The 25,922-nt window shown below is 43.1% G+C and overlaps 1 protein-coding gene across 2 annotated transcripts in view; it reads left to right on the top strand.

The window, feature by feature from the left end:
* Positions 1-25,922, top strand: part of LPIN1 (lipin 1) — an 85,354-nt gene that overhangs the window by 3,677 nt on the left and 55,755 nt on the right. For both annotated transcript variants that reach the window (XM_052809527.1, XM_052809528.1), the window contains exon 2: positions 19,802-19,858. In XM_052809527.1, coding sequence (XP_052665487.1) covers positions 19,802-19,858 — 57 coding nt within the window. The remainder of the gene's footprint in view (positions 1-19,801; positions 19,859-25,922) is intronic.

Genomic DNA, 25,922 nt, shown 5'->3' with positions numbered 1-25,922 from the left:
GTGGCGGGGACGTGGAGGAAGGCCCTTTAGTCCAGTGATTAGTTTGTTTGGATTCCAGCTTTTTCATTGTTTCACCAGTTCAGTCAGTTATTTTGTTTTTAAGAATGTGCTTGACACCCCTGTGCTCTGGGGCAGGCAGCTGTCTTGCCAGTGAAGGATGGTGGGGGGCTGCTCTGGGGGAGAGGCGTCGGGCTGTGCGGCTGCCTGCTTTCCAGGGACAGACACCAGCTGGGACAGAGGGGTCCCAGAGCGGCTGTGGAGCTTCTCTTCTAACCAAATATTGCCCAAAACGGCCACTGCTGGGCCATGTGTGGAGAATGTTTCTGCTCGTCCAGCCTGGGGCAAAGAGCAATCGTATTCAGCAGGGCGACGGGAATATCTCAGATGGAGACATGGTGCCTGGCCTGACTTGCCCCCCAGCATCCCTGGGCATTGCTGCCCTCCTGCTCTGTCCTCCAGCAGCCGAGTGGCTGAGCCATGGGGGGATTTTCTGAGTTACACTTTGCAGTAGGCATTGAAAACCAGTAACATATTTAGCAAAAAACCCTCCACACTGGAGAAAAGAGAGTATTATTAAAACTTCTCCAAGCTCTCCACATGGTGGTGTTTCTTTCAATTTGACCCCATAAAGATTTTTTTTTTAACCTGATAAGTAATAAAATACTGTGGGCTGTGTAGCTTAGCTAACAGGTGATGTCCATGCTGTTCACATTTGATTACAGAAATATCTAGGAGGGACATTGAAAGTACTCACCCACCCTCATTATCACCAAATTTTAGAGCAGGACTTGGCCTGTCAAAGCATAGCAGACACAAGGACATGTGCGCAAATACCTGAATCAAATACAAACTTCCCATATAGCCCTAGGCAAAATTCAGGTTTTATTTTCCAATGTTTCCACTTATTGTAGGTAGCCCTGCTCCGAGATCCCAGCTTGATACCTTCACATTCAGAGGAATTTCTACAAATTTCACCTGAACTGCAAGGGCTGAGCATCTGTGAAAATCCCCCCTGAGCTGCTCGTACTGGGTACTCAAATTAAATGGGCACACTTGAAAACTGTAACCTTCATTTCCCTCCTCTCCCCAACGTTTTTAAGTTAATTTAACCTGAAGCTTATATTGTATTTCGAGATCCTCTGGGATCAAGCCTTATAGAAATGCGAAGTCTTGCTGCAATTAAGTTGCCGTCTGCTGCCAGTGCTACAGCTGCAGTTGGTGCTGCCATGGGAGAGGGACTGGTTTGGCTTCTCAAGGGCACGTTTCTATCAGTCTCTGCCCAGTCCCAGGCCAAACCACTGGGTCATTGATAAAACACTGTCATTTCTCCAGGGCTGCAGGCAGTCCTGGATTTACCAAATTCCAGTGGGGATAACAATTTAATTAGCATCAGTTTCTCTGGAAAGCTAAAAACACCTGCGTGTTTCTCACTATGAGACTTCCTGCAAGAAAACTGTTATCCTCCGTAAATCGGAAAGAGGGGGCTAGGGCCAGAGCCTGCTCTCACCCCACCGATGCTGTGCCGGCTCAGCCCAGCCGGAGGTCAGCGCCCATTTACCTGCCAGCTGCAGTCACCTCGAGTGTCCCGCACTTTACAGTAAGGATGCCCCCGGCCGCTCTGACAGCAGGACAGATCCCAGCTGTCCCCACAGATGGGAAAGGTCTGGGCTCTGGGACTGCCCCATCCCGTGGACCTTCCCCAGTGAAGGATCTCTCACACGGGGCCTGACTCCCCCCGGCTTCCCGACCCGTGGCTGACCCATACCACTTCAGGCACAAGGATTCCACTACGGCCCTACGCACAGGGTCCACGGTGTGGGCTCTTGTTCTGTTTGATTTTGGTGGGCCTTTTTGCAGCCATCTGCTGAGCAGACCTCAGGCTTTTCAGAGGCAAGAGCTTCTTTCCCCCACGGTGGCCTTAGCCCGCCGTGCCCGCAGGTCAGCAGCTGCAGCGCGGGGAGCAGGTGCTGCCTGGTTGCAGCCCCTTGCTCCCGTTTCGGAGGGCTGACACTGCAGCAACCGGAGGATGTATTTTTGCAAGGGTAAATATGTCTCAAAGGTATTCACCGCAGATCTTCTTTCCTTCAGCATCAAGCACATGTGCTGTCTTCCCACCTACTGAAAAAACAAACAGTAATTTGAACCCTGACCCTTCCCTGTGGTTCACCCTGGAGCTCCCAGAGCACCATTCTGGACTCAGTCTCAGACTGGAGACTGAGTCCTTTTGCATTTTGTTTAGAGCAGATTGCTGGAGGTCAGCAATCCTTCTGTATCTGCAGATCATGTCTCAGAGATCCTGCCCTGTCTTAATATAGGTTTGAAAGTTCAGCTTGGTCCATGGGGACAAAAGGCTGTGAGGGCAGTAAGTGGTAGGCAAATAGTATCAAGGCTGTCAGCTGCTTCGCCCCCCCAGTTCCTGTCGCCTACGCTGCCTTTGCATGATAACCTTTCTTTGCACGATGAGTAATGCTTTAATAACACTTATTTATCTTATGCTGCCGTAAATGCAAAGAGAGTGTTAACCTCTCTGTTTCTGACTCTCTACTCCTCGTAGTGGTCTGTGACAGCTGAATCTCACCTGGAGCAGGAGTTTGCACCACGTCAAGGCCACAGCCTAAGGACTGGTCAGCCCAGGGGTGAGCTTCAGCAGCCCTGACCGAGTGGCTAAGCAAAACCTACACTGAGATCTAGGCTGCAAGTGCAAAACACTCCTAAACGTGGAGCACATGAGAAAAACCCAGTCCAAAGAGGCAGAAAGCACAAACACATCTCGCAAGAGACAGGGCTGCCTTAAAATCTGAGATTTTTGAAAGCAGTGATACATATCTGTTTCCTGCTACCCACTTTCAGACGTCTGCATTCAAAAATTTATCAAGCTCTTACCAGTCATGGCAAAGGTTAAAACTTTTTTCCATTTAAAAAGTCCCCTGCCTCTGGGAGATAAGAAAAAGCTTCCTGAAAAGCAGCAAAAGTCTGGCACTTCCACTGCAGGTTCCCAAAGAGCTTCTACTGCAAATCAACTAGCAGATAAGGGCTGGGCTCTCATCAGCTGAGTGTTTCCCACGGCCGTCACCCAGGGAGCCATGAGATCGGAGGTACCATAAAGGGGTGCGCATGAAAAGGGACCATCATGTTGGCATCCCAGAACATGCAGCCTCTGGTTTTAATGGGCACAAGCTGGGAGCATCATCGGAGAAGACCGGTCATGGCAAAATGATTCAGGAAATGCAGAACTGTCTTCTACTTTGCTGAAATTATATTATAAGGGTGGGGCTGGTGTTAAGGAAATGGGAGCAAATGGTGTTGTCGATCTCATTGCTTTTACAGAGCTACAGATAACTGAGAAATTGCAAAGCTGCATATGTCGAGGGCTAGAGACAGGCATGGAAGTGAGCATGGGAACGGAAAGCAAAGCTGTGCTTGCCTGTGGAGTAAAGGAGCAGCATGAAGAAAAGGGCACATTTTACTGCAAAGCCTTGCGCATGCGCATCCTGACAGGGCACACTGCCTTACAGCTCAAGCCCCCACACTCCCAGTTTAAATGCATCGTGAATTAGAACTGAGGAACATTCCACCTGGGATTGCAGTTCATGAAATGAGGAAGGAAAGTGACCCCAAGACCATCCTCAGAATTAATTTTCTCTCTTTTGGTACCAGTAGGCACCCTCACAGGAAAATCAGCTGCTATTTTTATAAGAATTTACCAGTATAATGTCATATATATGAATGCAGAGAGAAAAAGAAGTTCCTGAAACTGTTTCTCCTTTAACCTATGCTCTGTATTGTTCCAGCTGGAGCTGGTACCTTCACCGCCATCCTCGAGCTCTCTGTACGCCTGTGCCACTGCCCATTGTTGCTGTATTGGGGTGGTTTCCCTGCAAAGCTGACAGCAAAGGAGAGTCTCTGGCCAGCTTTGCAGAGCTTCTTTGCATTGCGTCCTGTCGGGGCCTGAGACTCCCCTGACGGGCAGGAATTTTGTGTGCTTGCACGTGAGTTTTGTTTAGGTTTCAGCAACTGAAATTCTGCGGCACTGCCATGGTCCTTGGGGGCAGGAGTCAAGAGCCTGTTTATCCCTCAGTAGTACCACTTAGAAGTTATAGCTCTTTAAATCTTCAACAAGTGGCAAGCTGTGATTTTTATCTTTACAGTCTCACAGGAAGTTCATCATCAAAACCACAGACCACAGCACAAAAGAGCAATCATTTACACGAACACAGCAGGCACTACATTGCACTGTTACTAGGCAATGGAGACATGCCCATCCACAATAAGTTCTCGATCCTTCCTTCAGAAAGGCCAGGAAGAAAATACTTGATGGAAGAATTTATGTGGTTTCTATATTCTCTTGCCCTCTCTTTCTTTTTTCCCTTCTGTCTTCTGAATTTCGCAAAAGCCTTGGTCTGATCTTGAAGTAATGCTGGGTTTGTGGCATCGCTGCTGAAATGCACTGCTATAATGGATGAGCAAATTGTCCTTTGCCCAACAGAGATGGGGCCAAGGGATTGCACGGCTGCTCCCAAGCAAGAGAGGCCAGGAAGCAGCCCCCTTTCATCAGGATCTGAGCAAACAAGAAAAAACTGCAAAAAGAAAGAGGCTGAACATTGGCAGCTGGTCTAAAAAAACCTTTTTACAGGTTTACAGGATCTGAATCTGTATTGAGACACTCTCCCTCTGAAGTCAATTGTAGCAGTCATCTAAGGATGATCCCTCAGAGGAGTAAGATTTTGCAGGCTTAGTCTAGAAATTAATCCAGTACACAGAGTATTGCTACTTTTCTTTGCTCCTTCTTCACTTCTTCAGTGGCAAAAGCTGGAAACTTGGAGCCTTTGAGCTAAGTGGTAGATATCTGATCCATGGATCAGGCGAATATTTTTAACATTTTCTTCCTTTAAATGCAGAGCCAGTAATGTGTCTGCAGAGCCACAAAGACAGAAAATATGTTCTTTTTCATTCCAAACAAATCCTATAGTTGCTGCTTCAATTCATTGATTTGTTAACGGTATTGTCTATCAGACCAAAATAGCCACATTGCAATATGGAAAATTACAGCCACTCTGTAATATGGAAAAAATTTAGTGAGAATAACCGTTTCATGAAGACAATTTGCTAGAATTCCCTGAAGCCCTTCTGAGCTACAAAATACCTTAAAATGAAATATATATTTTTCAATGAATTTTCATGAACAAGTTGCAAACCCCAGTTGTGCTTCTTTCTGCTTTTGCAGTTGTGTTGCTGCCAAAAGGCCTCTAAAGTGGAGAATTTCTAAACCAAAAGTGACCTCCAGTGGTCACACACATTATTTATGGCTAATGCCTGGAATTTATCTTCCTCTTGTTAGAAATGAGGCAATGTGGTAAGTAACAGCCTGCAGCGAGCATGGTCAATTAAATTGGATGTATCGTTTAAAAAAAAAAAAAGTCAATTAATCTGGATGTATCCTTACATCCAGATATTTTGTATACCTGCTAACCAGTATGAAAGTTTTTCATTTACTTACCTTTACATCAGCATTTTACATCTCAGGGGTGTTTTTTCTGCATTATGCTGGGGTATAATGCACCATTTTCTTTGCTCACCCTCTGCATGTAGTAAAGCTTTGATGCTAATATCCTCCATATAGCAGTCTGCTACAGGATGGAGATGACCTTTTAGAAAGCAAGTAATAGATCATCAAGCATCTCAAGGTTAATTTTTACTTACACAAGCAATTAGGAGTTCTGCATAGCTTTGCTAATAAGGTCATTAATTTTCTTTTAAAATCTGGAAATCATGATGGATTGCCCTATCTTTTCCTAAGTATTTTAGGATCCCATGGACTCATCATTTCTTGGATGCTTGAAGGCAGAGAAACATGAGGCAGAGGTATAAGTCGGGGCTTTGTGGGATTTCCATCCCGGTAAATATATCTGAGAAATCTCTAGAGTTCAGGGGGTCTCCTTTCATCATAAATGTCTGAGCACTTCCAGTCTGCCAGCTTTTGCTTAGAGGTTTTTATGATTCAAACGCATCTGCAGGGGGGCTTTCCTGAAAAGGGGCACTTAGGAAATTAAATGGAAATATACTCTTTAATAAATAAAGAAATTGCAAGAAATATTTGTATGAAAACTCTCTTGAAAAACAACAGTTTCCTGAATTTGTATTAGCCTAATTTAAAATAAAACAGATTAAACTTGAAGGAGAGTTTTCCCATAGGTATTTAATTGTCCTTCGTCTCTGTATCATTAGTTAAATTGGATTCACTGGCTGAGTCCTGGCATTTTTTGCAAGGTCACTGGAAATGCAAAAGTCATTGCAACTGAGCTAATTTAAAGCAATACAGACATGACCTTTGGTAAAAATGTTTGCGTACTCATAAATCCCTTCCCCTGGAAATTTTATGTTGTGTGTGCAATAGAGGCCAAAATTTGAATGTAAGTCAAGTAAGACTTGACTCTCAGCTAAGATTGAGAAATGACCTGTAGCTCTTGGTCTAATCAGTGCAGTGCTGGCCTGAGACAGGATGACAAAGCTATTTATTTTCCCTTGTGCTGCTGGATGAGTTTCAATAACCCACTGCAACTTTCTCAGTTGCTCCATCTGTTAAAAGGGGATTATGCTAATAACATCTTTTGTAATGTACTTTGAGATTCATGGAGGCTGTGCTGTATATGAGAGGGGTAATGCATTTAATAAACAGATTATAAACACAATAATACTTTTCCCCCCTCCTATGTAAAAAGTAACATTAAGTGAAGGGAGTTTAAATGACGGAAGAAGGAAGTTTGCTTTATTTTTCATTTCATCTCTCCCTTCTGCTTCCCTCCAGCAGCTGTGTTAGACTTGTAAAGTAGGAGCCCATGAAGATGGCCACAGAACATTTCTGCAGCAACACGTTTGGATAGAAACTGTGCCATAGAGCTTACATTTTGCTCAAATTTAATATACTTTCTCTCTCTCTCTTTTCCCCCTAGGGTAGGGTAGGTTGTGGATAGCCAGGCCCTAATGGTATAGCTGAGAACAAGTAGTTTCCTGTAACTCTTATTTATGTGACTAGTTTACTGATTTTTATATTCTTCCTCCTCTTGTAAGCGCTGCACAAATCTCAGTAGATCAGGAAATGGTACAGAAAATAAAGCTCTGTTAGGACCTGTGAAACACAAAGACAACGAGTGGTAGAAGGGGAACGGCATTTTGTCTTGGCATGACTCTGCGACAGACAAAAAGGTGGTTTATTAATAGGGGTTTGGCAGACATACTACACCAACCCTTAATGACTGCAAGAAGACCAAAGCAGGTGTCTAATTTCCTGCAGGCAGTATGTGCCTAATGGGTGACAGGTTAGTGCAGCAGGAGAGGCAATGGTCAAGTTTCCCAACTCAGTTTTCTCAGTGGTTCTGGGCAGCTGGGTAAGAGAGCAAAGTTTCTGCGATGGGTGAGGCACTACGAAAATGTTCTGGACTAAGTATTAACCCAGTGCTTACTGCAGACCCAGGTATTTACCTTTTGCATGGGCTGGGCACTTTTCCTGTAGCCTGTAAGTAAGAAAGGACTACTAGTGGGATAGCCTGTGGTGACAGAGCCAGGTTTGGAAGAAAGGCTGGGAAGAGATGGGGGGTTAATGGCAAGAGTGAAGCAGAGTTGGTGGGTGAGGGATGACAGATCCAGAGGGTTGGGGGCACTGGCTGGTGGGGAAAAGGTTTGCCTTCCACAAAGCACCCATGTAAGATGTATGCAAGAGCTGGGCTGCATCCAGCCCAGCAATGCTTCCCCTTAGCTTTTGGCAGGAGCTGGAGGGAGCCTTCACCCTCCACTGAGAAGGGCTGCCAAAGGCCAGAGGCATCAGACTTTGGCTCTTCCTTGCATGGCATCTGGGAATGATCCTTAATCCCAGCTGCTCCAGGGATTCCCACAGGTTCCCTGGGGCTTCCACGTCCTGCTTTTCCATGGACTCATTTTGTCTCCACCCATGTCGGAGGGAGCACAATACGATGCTGCAGATTTTTTTACCGCATTTGTGTTCAATGGAAAGGGAGGGTTCGTTCAAACACACAGAAGGATTTGCTTCTGCAATCCAAAAGCAACAATCCCGTTGGAGTAAATCAGTCCTTGAAATCGTCTCTACCTCTCCACTGCCTACAGAGGGAACTGTAAGCTTGCTTAGGTTTTGGCTAAGGTTAGGGAAGCTGCTACTCATTGGGCATCTGTGCGACGTTTACACATGGGAGAGGCAGTTCTTCACTTTAACTGGCTTGTGCCGGTTCACAGCTATTGAAAAACAGTGGCCTTATTTGCTTGGTAACGCTAGTGGTTTATTATCTGCTTTATAAAAGGCCTTTATAAATCCCCAGACAAGAATCCCTGAAACCAGGACATCGGGAGTGCTGGAGCAGACATACCTCCTGACCACTCACTGGCCTTGCGGCAGCTGGGCAGCACATTCCTCACCCTGCTGTACACATCAAGCAAACTTTTCAGCTCATCCTACGCTGCCTACATTAATGATGTCTTATTCCTTATTATATTAATAAAGCTGGTGACAAGCAGCAGACAGTGAATGACTGACCAGACTTTTGAATGCTAATATTTGGAAATCCTTCACTTTCTTAAATTAGGGAGGATTGCACAAAAGAGAGACCCTGGCACAACCTTTTCGTTTTGTCCCTGTACAGTGTGCAGCAAAGTGGGCACAATTAAAGCTTCTAAGCACTGCTGAAGGCCAGCAAACAGCAGTATAAAATGTGAGTCTTAATGCATGTTCTTTTCCCTTGTAAACCCTAGGATACCTTAATAGTGACAAAAATGAAGCTCTTTTGACTTCTGTTCTGATTTTCAGGATGTATTTGCATTTGCTTTCACTTCTCCATTGCCCATGAGAGCTTTGCTGAAGAAAAGTTGACTGTTTCATGGAGCTGCAGCCTCTGATGGAAGCAGTATGCTTTAGGCAAGGTACAAAAGCAAACTATCCTGTGGAGGAAAAGGGTGAAAAAGGTAAAGGAAAAAGAATAGCAGGACATTATGGAAATGGTCTTCCCAAGACAGGCCAGAGGTCCATTTACAGAAAACAGGTTGTATTTGAGTGCTCTATGTCAAGCCATCTTAAGGTAGCTCAGATGGATCATGCTCTAGCAATGCTACACTTCCTGTAGATTACACAGGGAATCCAGATGTAACCATCTTTGTTATGGATGTCTAAGGTAAGAGAGGCAGCCCCAGGATATGGTCCCACTTAAAAAAGGTTGCCTTGAAGTCAGGCAAGTCAGTCTCTGTCCTTAAAGTCAGATAGGTACATCTGGGCTGAATATAGGAGGGTTCTTACATTAAACACCTTTGCATTGTATACCATGGAGACTCCAAATCTAATGCTATCTCGCTAACACTAACACTAACAAACCAACTGTTGTGGTTTAACCCCAGCCGTCAACAAAGCACCACGCAGCTGCTCACTCACTCCCCCACACCCAGTGGGATGAGGGAGACAATCAGGAAAAAAAAAGTAAAACTCGTGGGTTGAGATAAGATCAGTTTAATAGAACAGAAAGGAAGAAAATAATAATGATAATAACAATAATAATAAAATGACAATACTAATTAAAAGATTGGAATATATAAAACAAGTGATGCACAATGCAATTGCTTACCACTTGCTGACCGATGCCCAGTTAGTTCCTGAGCAGCAACCTTCCCCATGCCAACTCCCCCCAGTTTATATACTGGGCATGACGTCACATGGTATGGAATACCCCTTTGGCCAGTTTGGGTCAGCTGCCCTGGCTGTGTCCCCTCCCAACTTCTTGTGTTCCTCCATCCTTCTTGCTGGCTGGGCATGAGAAGCTGAAAAATCCTTGACTTAGTCTAAACACTACTCAGCAACAACTGAAAACATCAGTGTGTTATCAACATTCTTCTCATACTGAATCCAAAACATAACACTATACCAGCTACTAGAAAGAAAATTAACTCTATCCCAGCTGAAACCAGGACACCAACCCAGAGGCAGGACATCTTTCTACTCAACTGGTGCCATATAATGAAAACTGTGACCTGGGTGAGAAAGGCTCTGAAAAGTTGTAGTCCTGTGTTGGCTCCTCAAGCAAAACAAGAACAGCTGGACCTATGTGCTTGCTCTCTGCAGGAATCCCTTCACATAGGAATAATTACATTATGGACATTGCATAATGAAAAGGAAACAAGTAAATATGCTGGAGCCTGCTACAGTGAACAGATTTTCTCTTGTCACTATCACTTTTTGCTGATTTCCTAATCTTCCTGAATTAACTTCCTGAAGTTAATTTAAAAATGGACCCTGCCAGTCCGGAGTATCAGGAGGTGTTAATTTTTCACAGAGTAGTTAATAATCCTTCATCCATCTGAATGCAGGAGTATCTTTAAAGTCTGATGTACTCAATAAATGATTCACAAAATTGAGCTTTGAATGTTCCCTTGATTTAACTTCTGGGGAAAACCAGCCCTGTGTAGGTAGCAGAAACACCAGTCAGGATCCTCCACTGACAGAGGTGGATCTCTGATGTCCTCAGCCATGTCACTGGATGCTGGGGGAGATTTGTGGCACAGGTCTTGAGACCCTTCTCTCTAAATTGTTCTTAAAATACAAATACAAAAAACAGAGTCCCAAAGCATTCCTGAGGGCAGCTGGTTGTTGCCGTATCAATCTGGCAGTGCTTTACCACCAGCCTAGCAGCAATGGCATCTTCAGGAGTGTAAAATAAACACTTGTAGTTAATGTTAGGACCTGTTGCTCTATTCTTCTGGGTCAGCCAGCCCTGTGTGGAGCATCTGCTGGTGACATAAACTGCATTCTCTACAGCCGGGGATCTGTAAAGCTTCACCCGTTACATTGCACTGCCTGGAGAAAACCTGTATGACATATTAACAAAAGAGAGCAGTAGATGCCAGGCCACTGAGCCTGGTTTAGGCAAAATACTGAGGGAAGTAGGAGGAAAGGCACGGAACCTCTAAAAGTGCGATATTGTTACATGGTGGAAGAATTTCAAAGCCAATCCAATTATTTTAATATTAATTAAAGCCCAGTTAAACCCAAGGGATTATTAACATGTTTTACAATATTTCTAAAGACTTTTAAAGCTTTCTATATGAACAAATACTAAACTTGCGCTGCAGGAATAATGCGCTCCTGCCCCATTGCATTCTGCGATGCTTCTGCCCAAGAATTTGAGTCAAAAGCTTCCTGTTGTTCTGCATGTGCTGTTTATCTACTAGTCAGCAAAGTTGTAGCGTATTTTGATTGGTTTTTATGACTGCCTCCTTCTTCCTAGAAGTAGTCCAGAACAGTGTGTAGCGTTAGTGAGAAAAACAAATCATGTGCAATGAAAGGCACACTTAGCTTTCCCCTCCTCCTTATTTTCTGAACTCCTGGATAAAATCCAGCAGGGAACTGCTTCCAAAGTCTATTTACAAATTTGTGTTTACTTTTACATACACGTAGTCTTTACTACGTGTGAGCCCTGTGTACTCACCCAAGGAACTCAGATCCTTTGTGAACATTGAGAAATTCAGTTTCATAACAGTAGTCTGAGGCTGATACTCTTTTCTCTATTTTATATTTAAAAAACAGAAGCAGAGTGAGGTTAGCTGGGTTGTGCAGCAGAGCACAGAAAGCCTGCGACAGTGCCAGCCACAATGGAAGTTTCCAAACTTCCTGACCCACCCCTCAGATGTAGGATTGTTTTTCTTCTCCTGTTGCTTCCACTCCAGAAATCTGATCTTAGGACACAAGGTCTGTCCTCTCCGTATTACAAACATAGGTATGTTCCACAAAATGACCTAAACTTACTCCCTAAAAGGCTCTGGCTAGCAAATCCCTTTAAAAAACTATGAAGACTACATATAAGCGAATGATATATTTTTTCTACAGTTAGTAATGTGCATGTGAGGCTGTAAGATTTGTCTGCATGAAAGGTTAGAAAGAATCATAGCAAACCTATCTGTATTTTTTTTTCCTAGATGGACAAAGTAGAAAAAATCCCAAGTATATTTTAATTCACTTGCACTTTAATGCAGGCTTGTTACTACTCTTTCAAACCTGTCATGAAACCGTATCTTAAAACTTGATGTGCACATTACTCTGTTGGTACACTTGGCTGACTCTGGATGGTAGCTTATACATGAGTACTTAGATATCAGTTCTGACTTGAAGCAACTTCCCTATATGGCAAAATTTAACCTGCCCTGAATAAATTGCATTCTTATGGGAGGCTTACCACAAATCAATGGGCCAGGGAATGGCAAGCATCACCTGCAGCTACGATACTGACAGGGAAGACCTCTGAGTAAAAGTCTACAAGCAAACACAGCGAGTAAACAGAATAAAAAGCCCAGCTGATTTGTAAGGGTCAGCCCCAGATGTGACCATTACCTCCCACCTGCTGCCGCGACCTTTATGCCACACTACGGAGGCAGCTGCATTAGACAAACGGACAAAGGGTTCAATTCACAACACGAAAGGCTCATACAGCTTTGCAGTGTACAGCACCCAGTTTTGTGCCTGTCATCTTCCTAACCCCATCCCCACTCTTGAAACTTGTGCCCAGATTTACACAGAAAACAAATGGGATCAGGGAAATGGTCCTTTCGAAAAGCTCCCCTCAAGCTTCTATAAGGCATTTGTATGTGACCTATGGCAAAATTTACTAGCAAGTGAAAACACACAAACTGTGCCTGGTGTTATTTAAAGAGCAGGCAGCAGCACAGCAGTTATAGCAGTTTTTATTCCTGTGTAATTCTGCGTGCCGCAGAGCCTGAGGATCCAGCGTGTGTCACAAACCCAGTTTCTCAAGCCTGTAAACAAGACTGCTCCGGGTTTGGCTCCGCTGCCATACCTGTTTGACCAGAATATGTCTGAACTAAGCCAAGAGCTTCTCAATAGCTCCTGCCTTTTTTTCCTCCTGAGGGTCCTCTGTGTACATAACGAAGCACGTATCTGGTGTCTCAGAATGAATATCAATGGGGCGGGCATCAGCTTGGTCTGTTCTCTATTTATCACGAAAACCCCAAAGTCTCCAGATTCTTCACGGGTGCAAATCCCATATTCTGCCGGATCTAGCTCTGAACTCCTCTGCCTTGTACTTAACAGCGAGGGTCCGGATGACCCAAAGCTTCCCACAGGGCTAAGCCCAACGTGCAAGGGCACGTACGGTGCAGATACCACAGTCGTGCAGCTCCACTACCCGCCAGCTTTCTGCCCCTAACCGTGAGGAGGAGGCAGTCATTTTAACCCTCCTCTGGTGAAAGGCTTGCATGGCCTTCCTCAGTGGTGGGGAGGAGAGCCGCAGCTGGCAGCCCCCATTTCCAGGCCTGATGGGGAAGCTGCCCTGTGAAGGAGAGGGCGGGCAGGCCTCCGGGTCTGGAAAGGCCAATGCCACGAAGGAGGGCGTGATGATCGGGTGATGTGGAAACATCACCTCATGAAACGCCTTTTGGTAGCCCGGGGTAGTTCCTAAGGGGAACATTCCCAGGTGCGGTGTTAACTGCAGTCATTAAAACACCAGCCAAAAGCAAGCAGCAGGCGTTGTGGTGGGGCCACCACGTCAGGCAGCGGAGGTGGCTGTCAAACAGGCTTCTCGAGCCGAATGGTTTGGTGGAGATGAGGAAACGGCCTTTATCAGCCGTCAATAGATGTGTCATAAGATTTGAGATAAACAGCTGATAATTCTCTGATTAAATTCTCTGATTAGTGAGTGACTAATGTGGGGTTAAGAAATGGGAAGAGCTCAGCAGAAAGAATTCAGACCTGATGTAAGGCACCAGGCTGGATGGGTGTATTTCAAAGACCGGCACTGGAGTCTCGTGCGTTAACCCAGTGCTGGGACGTACTCAACGAGGTGCCTGGCTAAATAATTTAACTGCCGTGTAGTGTTTCGCCTCCAGCCCTTATTTTTACCTTTACTCAAACTCGCTTCAAATGTAGTCAGCAAACCACCATGTCTGGGCTCTGCTGCAGATCGCAGCAGTCCAACAGTTCCTCTTCTCCCACTGACACTTAGCAAGAAGATTGGACAGAAATGCCAGGATATTCTCAGGTTTTTAATTTAGAGGCTGGATTATTGCAAAGCATTCAGCATATGTCTGCTTTTTAAAATCATTTAGGAACTTGAGGTAGTGCGAAACGCAGCTATCCCTATTTTCAGCAGTGAAGGGGCAGGGAGAACGTGGTGCTCGCCCTGCAGGAGCTGCCCTGGCTCCCAGGCTGCCCCCGGAGCAATGCAGGCTGTGGGGGCTGGGCAAGTAAGGAGGCTCCAAGCTGCCTGGGATCTTCCCACCCTGTACCTGTGCCTCTCTCCTTGTGATGCCAGAGCTACCAAAATGCTTGAGCATAATGGCTCCTTTGACTTGAAAGCAATGGCGCAGGCCAAGTTGGAGTGAGGTGATAAAGCAGAACTGGTTTCTTGTTGGGCCTTCTCCACTCCATACGATAAAGCTTGGCGATGGTTTTCATGTTGCGAAGTACTTAAACTGTGCTGATCTCCATGTGCTGTAGTCCCCCATGTGGCCTCCTACAGACCAGCAGCTATATTTTGGTAGCCTTCTTGTAGAAAGTAAATGTTGACAGCAATTCTTTGGCTTGGTGGGTTAAAACATCAGGCCGTTTGACTAGGAACTCGCTACTGCAGTTTCTGACAGAGCTCTCTGTAGTTACATTTCTTTGACATTATTTATTGATGTCCCAAGCTTCACCTGACTCTAGTTACACCTCTCCAGGAAAACTTTATGTTCTCAGTCAAACCTGACTATTCCAGATACTAGGAAATGGTTTTCTTTCTTTAGGTCATTTAGAAAGGTAAGTTGGTCATCTGCTGAATTTAGGATTGTCATCTTATCTTAAAAGAAGGTGACCCTCCTTCCTCTTTGTTGCTTAAAAGACACTCTGTAGTGGAGACAGCATCCCCTCATCAAAGGTACCATCTCCGGGTCTCTGTGAAAGAACAGATCAGCTGCTCTGCACTAGACACCCACACTACAGAGAAGATGTAAGTCACCTCTGGGCATCAGAGGTGGGTCTCATAATTGTTTTGTAAAATCAGATGCTCCTCAAGGGAAGAAATAGGATGTTTCTGTCTGGTATTAGCAGCAACGAAGCACACATACAGTGTGTACTTAACTACATTAAGAGGCATGATTACTGTAGGAACCAGATTTTAATTACCTGAGTAATTCACAAATGAGTAACTTTGTTTACAACATCTGTTGCATCAGTGTGATGAGTTAAACACCAGTCAGGTGATGTCGTGAGACCGGGTCAGAAGTTTGAGACTGAAGAGCCTCTTAGGTCACCCAGCCCATCCCTTAGCTACTCTGCCACACTTCCCTACAACTCGTTTCTGCACTATTTTCTTAGTCAGATTCAAAACATTTCATGTAACAGGGTTTTCACCACCGGTTTCTGAATTTTTTACACTGTGAGATTTCATTGCTAGGAAAGAGGTCCTGGAAGTGCAGCCTCATCCTGCTGTGTGACTTTGTCACAGAATAATAGAATACAAGGCTGGAAGAGACTCAGAGATCATCCGGTCCATTTCTATGCCTACAGGCAAATTCAACTATAATTAAAACATGTCTGAAGAATGCCTGTGCAGCCTGCTCTGAGAGATCTCAGCCTCTTCTGGCAAGCCATATCAGACCTTGCCTACTCCTGGTACTGTCAAGTTTTCCTAATGCGTACGTGTTTCCTGTTGCATTTCATGCTCACCGCATCTCCATCTCTCCCAAGGAGACATGGATTATGTTTACCACCTTTTCATTTTTCTTTGCAATATTTTTATATATGTTTTTCACTCTAGTGAGAGTATGAAGTATAGACTAATCTGTTCTCCTGCAGATATCATGCCATAATATCTGTTATCTCTGAATCTCCTCTTGTTTTATTCCATCTTCTAACAGCTATAAGAAATCTCTTAATTCTTAAACGCTTCATATTTAGCTGGGAAAAGTACAGCTTGGCTTAATGCTGCCAGACTGGCCAAGATAGGGTCATAAAGCCTCTCTTTAGGGGTCAAAAGGCAAATTTTGCTTTGCACTGCAAGTTACAGTTTTCTTATGAATATTAATGAATTTACCTTGACAGCTTAGGAGGATATTATTCCTGTTAGACATCAGGAGAACTGAGCAACGGGGCTTGTGATACATCCACACTCCTGGAAGGAAGAAAGCTCAGGTAGCTCCAGAGGAGATCTGGATCTCTTGGCTACACTGGTGCTAGTGAACAGTGACAGTGCCATCTTCCAACTTTGATGCTGCCTGGCGTGGTCTAGTCACCTCCATGCTATTAAGGTCCTTCAACCCTCAAAACCAGTTGGCCCCATTCAGATGCCTGTTGGAAATGCTGTGTGCTCATTCCCAAGCTGGGAGCTGCTAGCTGGCTGGGGCTGCAGCCGTGCCATGTGCTATTCTTCCAGTATCAGGGCACAGATCAGAGTGTCCCAGTGCCTCTGCCTGTGCCTTGACTCTGTTTAGTTTTCTTGTACAGGAACAGCCCTTGTGTCCTATTTCACTAGCTTAAGTGCAAGGTCATCTTTTCCCTGCATTAGCTTTGTTCTCTAAGGTCAGCAGGGTGACTACAGAAACTGGCACAGCTGAAGAAAAGATGTGATGCATTGTGTCTGCTTTAAAATAATTTTTACTCATGTCAGTTTGCATTTCCAAGCCTACTGAATAGGAAAGGCAGACAGTTGATTTATAACAGTCACTCTAAACAACGGACAAATATCATTCAATAAATACTAAACTTTTCCATTAACTGCAGGACTGAATGAAAGCTCCTTAGGGTTGTTTTTCAAATGCGAGCAGAAGCAGAGATTAGACAACCCTAAAGATCAAATACTTAACTGCAACATTAACTGTACTTTTAAACTGCTGGCAGAGATCCTGGAGAGTCGCGTGGTTGTTACACCAGTACACAAAGAATGTTTTACAGGACTGTCTCTGATCACTGTTTTTCAGAGGAACTGGATGCACCGGCAGCAGCACTATTGTACAATTACCAACTCTGTTGCAACGCAGTGTTGACTTCTCTGCTAATGAACCATACTGTTTTTCTGTGGCAGTTCCTATTATTGTGTTTCTGAGATATTGGTTTTAAGAACCAACCTTGACTGGTTTTAAGAAAGAAGGAAAAGGAAAGAAAGAGGGAGAGAAAGAGGGAATAAAAGCAAGGGAAAGAAGGAGAGAGAAAGGAGGAGAAAGAAAGAAAGAAAGAGAGGAAGGAAGGAGGGAAGGAAGGGAGGAAGGGAGGGAGGGAGGAAGGGGAGGAAAGGAGAGGGGGAGGGAGGGAGGGTCAGTTTAGTCCTTTTATGAATACAGATATTTGAAAATAAATCTACTCATCTGAGCTGTTTTTCAGTTGAGTGGGCTCCAGACCAGACTGCAAAGGCTGGGGAAAGAGGAAGAAGGGATGAATTAATACAAAAACCCCTTGAGACACTCTGCCAACATGTTCCTGATGTTTGGAGTAAGAAGGCGGCACTTCCCAGTATACTGCCTGCCCTCACAGCCACTCCTTCCAGCCTCAAAGCAGCTATTCTAGAGCCAGCAGTGTGCACAGGTGGCAGATTAGTACCCTAACTGGTTCTTGTTTTGCACAGCTGATTTCCTTTGGGAAATCTGGAGGCTACAGCCAAACTGTGGAGCAGGCATTTTCCAGGGAGTGAACCCAGTTGTTCCCCAAACACTACATCCAGCCGGCACATCTGGGTTTCCTTCTTACATGGTCAAGACATGGACGGGGCTGGCACCTCTCCCTCGGGAGATGGAAGTGCTCCTAGAATTACAAAAGCAGCAAAGACTAAAGACATACCCTGAGACCCACACCTCAGACTGTGTAAAATGGGATGAAACTGGGATATTTCATGTTCTAAAATATTTAGTGTTATCACTGAGCAGTCAACTGCTATGATATCTTCAAGCCACCATCTTGGTCAACAAAGCAGCAAGATCCCTCTTAAACGCAAACAGGCACATGCAACAGGAAAATATAATTATGTTAAATCCAGCATTTGCATACAACACACATCTGTATTTCAATTAATAATTTAGCCTGCAAGAGTATTTCTGTTCATTTAATTATTGGTGCAATAATGCCAATATTTTTGTTCTGCTTCTGAGAATAGAAAGGATAGACTTGTTAAAACAATGGGTCGTATGGGAAGAGATCTGTTTCTAATTCTGATGCTAGACTTCCTTTGTAATGCAGAGTAAGTCATTTAATCAGGGTGTATCTCAGTTTCTTCATTTGAAAAATGGAATTAATAATACCTCCTGGCCCATAAGGCTGTTGAGAGACTTGGTAAATTGTATTTGAATAGCGTGGTGCAATCCCTAATGGAATGCTCAAGTGCAAGGTATTATCATGAACAGAGAAGGGCTATGTGCCAGAACTCTACTGTCTTCTCCTGATGGTGCCACCCCAAACTTACCTTTCACATCACCCACACAAAATGTTATTCTAATAATACATATAACAGAGTGTGTGAGTGAGTGTAATGAACATTAATGGAACCCTTAAGAAGTGCACCTACCCCAGAACTGGGTGAATTCATTTCTGTAATGCTTGTTTTTCTATTTCTGATTCCTCCTTATTTGTTATTGTTTCATTACCTGTATTTAAATGAGAGAAAGTTCAGAAAAGGGATCATTTCATGTCTTTTCTATTTGCTCAGTAAGACTCCACAGAGTATTCTGGGTGTCATATATCTTGAGAATGATAAAGAGTACAATGAGTTTGGTTTTCTTCTGGTGAGCATTTGTGCTTGAAAAATTTTGAGAGTTGAATATAAGGGAATATGAATGAACAGAACACACACCACCAGCAAACCTGGCCATGTTTGAATGTTAATTTTTCTAAACACCAAAGGGATATCTTTCAAATGATTTGTTCATATCATTATATTTATTAATACTGTAGAATTAGTCCTTTCAGTACAAAATTTCACTATGGAATAAAAAATAGTATAAAATGCAGTACAGAATTTCTCTTCAATAACTTTTCCTTTTAATTGAAACATGAATCCCATCATCTCCAGCAACACTGGCAGCTTCCCCTTTTTACTAGGTATTAATTTATTTCAATGTGTCTTGCAACTGTGTCTTCTTTAAAAATGAAGTCACCATTCACTCCTACTTCTATGTATACAGAAATAGGTTGTCACAGTAATTGTGTGCCACCTCAGCTTTGGGGCTCTGACTCTGAAAGTGCAGCCACGCTGTTGAGGCTCCTGTGCTGCCTGTCAGCAGGGGACTACTCAGGGAATAAAGTCCTGGCTCTGGTATGCAGCCCCTGCACTCCAGGTTGCTTCAAAGGGGCTGAAATGTGCTCTTCTTGTCCTACAGAATTCCTTTTCCTGTCCTACCGGGTATTAGAGGTCTTCCTGTACCATGAACAGATCTAGGGATGCTGCCATATGAAAAGATCTTTTCCCTAGGCAGCAGAGGGGGATTACAGCTCTGCGTCTGTCCTTTGCATTGGGCATCCCCATCCTGCAAAAGAATAAACAGAGCTTGTTGTGGTCCATGCTTCTTCAGAGCTCAGGGATTTTCTGCTTCCAAGCTCTCTCCAGCTGATGAAACAGATCCTACCAGCAGAGGATTCAATCCTTCTGCAAAAAACCTGAAAACTGAGATGGTGGAAAGAGTACAGATAAAAAGTGAGGATGACACAAGGGCAATGGAGTCACAGGAGAGGTATTCATTAGAGCAGCTGGGTTTCAAGGACCATAATTGAGGCCTGGATACATTAACTTCTGTGCATAGTTAATTAACTGTATTATTCCTCATTATTCTTTTTTTCTTTCAGATCCCATTGATGAAAGATCCCGGTTGGATTCGAAACGTCTGGACTCGCAATCTAAATGTAGGAATTTAATTGTTCGTTTACTTTTTAATTCCAGTGCCTTAGGGCAGGCCTAGCTTGAAGCCTGGTGGGTCATTGTGAAAACAGAGTAAGGCAGTGGTTAAGTCTTGTCCACCTTCTGGTACCCAGCACAGCATGTCCAAGTGTCACCCTTTGGACACTGTGTTACTATATGTCCACTGTGGTATTATTATTGCTGTGAAAGGTTGGGTGGCTCTGTGAAACCAGTGGCCCTCACGTGTGACCAGTACTAGCAGGATAAGAATGGAAACACCAGAAAAATTTGGAAATTTGGCGCTTGACTTGGGCAATAAGCACAGAATCAGCAAACCTATGGCAAATGTGAGATGCGAGACTTGTCCCAAGCCAAGGAAAACGTGCCCAGACACCCCTGCTGCTGCTCTCCTGGAGACCACATCTGTGAGGTGGTGGTCTTGGGACACAGCCATGAATTGGACAGAAGAATCACGCAGGAGAAGTAATGAGAGAGGGAGAATGGCAGTTATAGAACTACCACTGCTGAACGATTGGTGAAGGAGGGAAAAGAAGCAGATCCATGATACAACCTGATGATTTCCTAAGTGACTCTGGACTGTATTCCTGAGTGACCTACTCTTACGGTGATGTTGGGGCAGAATATTTAGAGGCTGACATTTTTGAAATCACAGGTAGGACCACAGCATTTCTACCCAGCACCAAGCAGAGCCATGTAGACACATCTGCTTAGCTGAACTATTGAAGTCACCGTACAGCTCTGTGTAGGTTTCACAGGAGACGTATTAGCCTGGGTGGAGTATAATGTTAGCATAGCTATACTGCTATCTCATGTAGATCCCACTCAGGTGTTTCCATACAACCTACACAGTGCAGTGTAGGATATACTCTGTGGTTCATGGATGAACCTTCCTGATCCAGGAGTCTACGGTGACTTGCATGTAGCTCCTCAGTGTGCTAGCTGGTTGGTAAGAGCCTGGCAGCTTTTCAGTTTGGGTCTGGCAGATGTAGGTCAAATTTTCCATGAAGGTATGTCAACTTTTACAAATTGAGGATCTAGCCTTTACAATGAGTTTGATATTAGCAATGTCATGTAAACTGGACAGGTGGATAAGTCAAACAGGCAGTGTGAAATGAGGGTGAGGTTGGTTGCTGTTGGCAGGGCTTGGGTTTGGACATCCATTTCAGTAGCTGAGCTATGCAGACAGAAAGGTACCTGGGAATTCAAAATGCTGGTAAAATAAACAGGGAAGGAACTCCAATTAGCAAGGGACAGCACAAAATCTGAAAATTAAACACATGTAAAGCAATACTATCAATGTGATCTTTCCTTTCCAAACTTTGGGAACATTTGAATCTGCATTCAGGTGAGATTCTGAACTTTGCAAGAACATCTCCTGGGTAACCAAAACATGTTATGTGAACTTGTACTGTAACTTTGAAAGAACTGAGGATAATGCATTCTTGTAGTAAATTATACCTTAAGAAGAATCAGTTTATGTTTTATTTGGGCAAAATTTTGAATTCATTTTTATGTATCATTATTACACTATTTGTCCTAGATTTCTCATAACATAGTACAGAAATACAGGAAGAAGAGGAGGAGTAAGGGTTTTGTAACATATATATGCTATATTTAAAGCATGCTACACAAAAGGGAGATCATGGGAAATTAGCAAAGCACTAATAATTAAAAAAATCCCAAAGATGTTGCAGACAAAAGACATGTTCGCACTAAGCTCTGCATATGTCTGTACAGACACATTAGCAGTATGAAACAGAAAGTGAGAAAACCGTATCAAACTGAATCTGCCACAGGAAGCAGAATTACACAGGATAAATTACATCTGTCCTGGAAAAGGTAGATGAGCAATAAGCATGATCCCAACCCCATGCAATCAACATGCAAAACATGCAGGGTGAATGAGCTGGGCCGTCACCTAGGGCTGCAGGGGAGGGGCATCTGATATCACCGGGATGACTGCACAGGGAGGCTTTTTTCTTTGTGCCCAAATTGCAGTGTGGGGGTGGGCATGGGGAAAAACAGGGTGTCTGCAGAGTTCAGAGCAGAAGCAGACATGTACCTTGACATGACTCTGAGCTACGTGTGGGTATGATTTTGGTTTTTATTCTATTAAATAGAATTATTTTCTGTATTTTCTGACCAGACCTTTGTCTCTTCTGGTACTATGGCAGAGCTTAATACAAAGCACTATCTGTTTGCCTGTTCCTAGTCTTGCTTTCTAAAAAAAATTTCCACCTGTTTGAAACAATGAGCAAGACCCTTTGCTTGTGTAATAGAGTTCACTGGCTTGAATGGGATTATGTTGCTTTGTGTGAAGTGAGCATCAGGCCTGATACTTTTCAGACTCTAAATTCACTGGGATGGGAATTCTCTTTGCGCATGATATGCTGAACACAATGTTGCTGACGTGCAAATAATAGTAAAACAAGCTAATGTTACTTTTGTGGGCAGAAGCTGCTAGGTTTGAGAGACTGTTCATGGTATGTGTATTTGTCTGCAGTAGATAAACTGTACAGTAAACTGTAACGAGGGTAGCAGGAATGAGACAAAGTCTCTGATGAATTCTCAGATTTGCATAACGGACTATGTAAAGCATACAGACTGCCAGGACAAAAGCTTTCTACCCCAGAACATGGTAGACATAAGGAAATGGATTCCACTAATTTCACTGAAATAAATGATTTCCACAGACTTACGCAAAATGCTTGTTTTAAGAAACACCTCTGCCAAATATATGGAACAGGGATAAATGATTTTCACAGCGTGCTAATTCTTGAATACAGCCATTTTCTCAAAATAACTCTGAAACATAATTTTTAAAAAGAGTTCTTGTATGTATGTGCAAGTGCTTCTAAGCTTTTTTCAAATTATGAACAGAAATACATGGACACAGAGTTGACCCTCATTGGCTTTTTTGTAAGGGCAGGATCTAGACAATGATACATAGAGCAGGCAGAGTTGATTACACATTCATTTACAGTATTTTAATACTGGACTAACTAAAATTGTTTCAACTTTCTCAGTTCAACACTGAATTAGATTTCCTTATCATGGATCATTGCCTCCTGAGAGCCATTCAAATACATCAAATACATACTTTCTGGCCAGATTACATAGCCATAATAACCCCACTTTAAGACAGGTGTTTCACTTGCAAAAACTTTTGTGCATTTTATACTTCGAGACTCTTTATACTTCAGAGTCCTTGTTCAAATATTAATATTAGATTACTGAAACTTTCCATTAGGGTAAAACTCTAATTTTTGCTCAGCTTTCAACACAACAGCAAAAATCAGAAAAAGGAAATACTTCCTTTCAATCCACAGACTGTAGGTCCTCCATTAAATACCTTGTTTTCCAAATCCAAATTGGCTGATATACTCTTTGTCACAGCAAACCTTAGTTTAGTTTTCCAAATAATTATTTTTAGACTGATGGACATGAAATGCTGTTTATTTGCATTTCTAAAATAATATTCATTACTATGTTCAGGGATTGTAGTGCTATAACACTTCTGGAGAGACTACACTCATTTCAACACCAAGAATATTTTGAGGGAAGGATTTACTACTGTGTTACCAGGGACACTTCTCCCTCTCATAGAAATTTGAACATGAAACTGAAATAAAGTACTGTTTTCATGATTTTGCAAAGCCGATCACATCTATTAACTATATTAGCATTCCAGATGTAGAAATCATAAAAATGAAGCCAGTTCCTCAGATAGTGTCACATAGATATGCATGTCCTTACAGAAGATGTAAAGAAAGACAGCAGATACAAAGCTGAAATAAATGACAATGTTCCTGCTTTAACATACCTGACTTAGAGGTACCAGTGAGAGTTTGTTACAAGTCCTCAGCCTAAACCAGGAGAGTGAACTGCTTAGATAAGTGAAAGACTGCAGTAAACAACCTTATTTACTGATTAATTGCCCAGGCTTGATGCAAGTAAATAAAGAGAATTTATTGTCCTGTGACTGAATGTGCAGGATTTAATTCTGTGCCTCAAATTGTTTCTAGGATTTCAACACAATCTTGATCATTAACTTTATGAGTAACAATATATTTCTGAGAACAAATCAGCCCACAACAGTAAGATTAAGTCAGCTCTGACAGCAAGCAAGTCTGAAAAGATCTTTTGCCAAATATATTTTTAAACATTATCATTGTTTCAAACAGCTCAAATTTTGCCTGAAGAAATTATTATCACAAGCATTCAAAGGATGACTGTACTTTAAATCCAGAACAAGCACAGTCCTTGGCATAAACCGTAATCACTAAAATCCCCAGGAACGGAACTGCAAAGAAAATACCTCTAAGATAGGTTATCCCAAAACAGTATCTCACCTCTCCCCATGAATCACCTGATCCTGAGTCTAGAGGTTAACATTCAGAGAGCTCTGAAATCCATGCTGCCAGATTAAGGTGTCCTCACAGCTTGGCACATGAGAAGGAATGAGAAGACAATGTGGAAAGACCTGAAGGCCAAAGTTCTTGAACAGACTTGCACACTTGTGCCTGCCTCGCTGTTACAGAAAGCCTTGCAGAGGGAAAGCGGGCAACCTTCAGGCGGAGGTGCAGGATCCACATCTGCTGCACAGGCTGAATTGCGAAAAGTGGAAAAGTGCCCTTTTAAATGATACACACAGATGTTTTCAAAAAATGCCCTAACCTGGTTACATTCTACCACTTCAAATATTCAAGAAAGTTGAATCTTAGTGTGAGGAAAAAAAAAAAAGTAGCAAGGGGTTGGATTATCTCGCTTTTTTTCAGCAAAATTAATAAGATAGGGCTGAAGAGGGGGACTTTTGGGCAAAGCTTGCAGATGCCTCCCCCATCAGTGTACTGGCAGGGGAGAAAGCAGCCAGGGTCTGCCTCTCCTCCTGACAGCCTGCTCATAATCCTCTATCTGCCTTTTTTTTGAGGGGAGATTAAAACCTTTTTCATCCAGTTTATATGACAGCCTGAACTAATGACAGTACCTGAGATAGTGCAGAATTTTCTGACTTCAAAGACAAGTAAACCTGCTTCTTGTAACTACGAGCAAGGGACACAGTAGCCCCTTCATTCACCAGGAGCCACACACAGAGCAACCACTTTTATAACCTGGTCCGCACAGAAGTGAAGAATTTTTCTGTCACAGTGAGAAGCGCCACATGTTGTTACTTTTATTATAAAACTGATTTTAGACACTTCACTCTCTCAGTGGAGTTACAGAATCAACTTAAAGCTGAGATCTATTAGCACTTAATGCTTTGCCGACTGTAAGAAAAAGCTTTATACAAAATATCTCTTTATCTTCCTATTATCTTAAATTGGCTATAGCTGTTACATCTTTGCCAGCTGCAAGAAAGAGGGACTAGTTTGCATAGTAAGGAGGTAACAATACAGTGAACTAATCAAGATATGCTACTTCACAACCCCCAAGTAATAACTTTCAGAACCTGATTGTGAGGATAATTTAATATTGGTAGGCAATCTGATGTAGAAATTGCAGACATGAGACTGAGAGAAAAGCAACAATCTTCTCAACAGAAGGAGTTTGTTTCCAAATATCTTTTCTTCTTCAGGATTCAGATTGCTATTTTAGTTTGCAAAAGTTGCAGGAATAGTAAAGAAAAGATTATACCCTGGGAAGTAGAGCAGCTTTGTTTGAAGTTCTCAAAGCGTGTTTTGTACTATTTAGTTCTAAACAAATAATACTGATGATCTTGCTTTTGATTTGCTGTGCTTTGAAAACAGTATTCTGGGCAAAAGCTTTGCTAGTCATGCATAGATTTACTGGACTGATGAAAAGCTAGCTTTTGGGCTGGAAAGCATTTCAGTCCAAAACAGGATGGAGGGATTTTCCATGGAGTTGTGTATGATCTCTCATTTCTTGTATGTGTGTACATCAGTATGTATTTTGCCTGAGCAGAGTACAGGTCTGTGTTTGAACATGCCTATGCAGGAATTCTGGGCTTTGGCTGAAGAAAGAACATGTTGATGATTTCACTGTTATATCCACTGTGATTGCTTTGCTTTATCAGCGCTCAAGATTTTC

The sequence above is a fragment of the Harpia harpyja genome, chromosome 15 (genome assembly GCF_026419915.1).
Source record: "Harpia harpyja isolate bHarHar1 chromosome 15, bHarHar1 primary haplotype, whole genome shotgun sequence".
Taxonomy (NCBI): domain Eukaryota; kingdom Metazoa; phylum Chordata; class Aves; order Accipitriformes; family Accipitridae; genus Harpia; species Harpia harpyja.
This window is presented reverse-complemented; position numbering and strand designations above follow the sequence as displayed.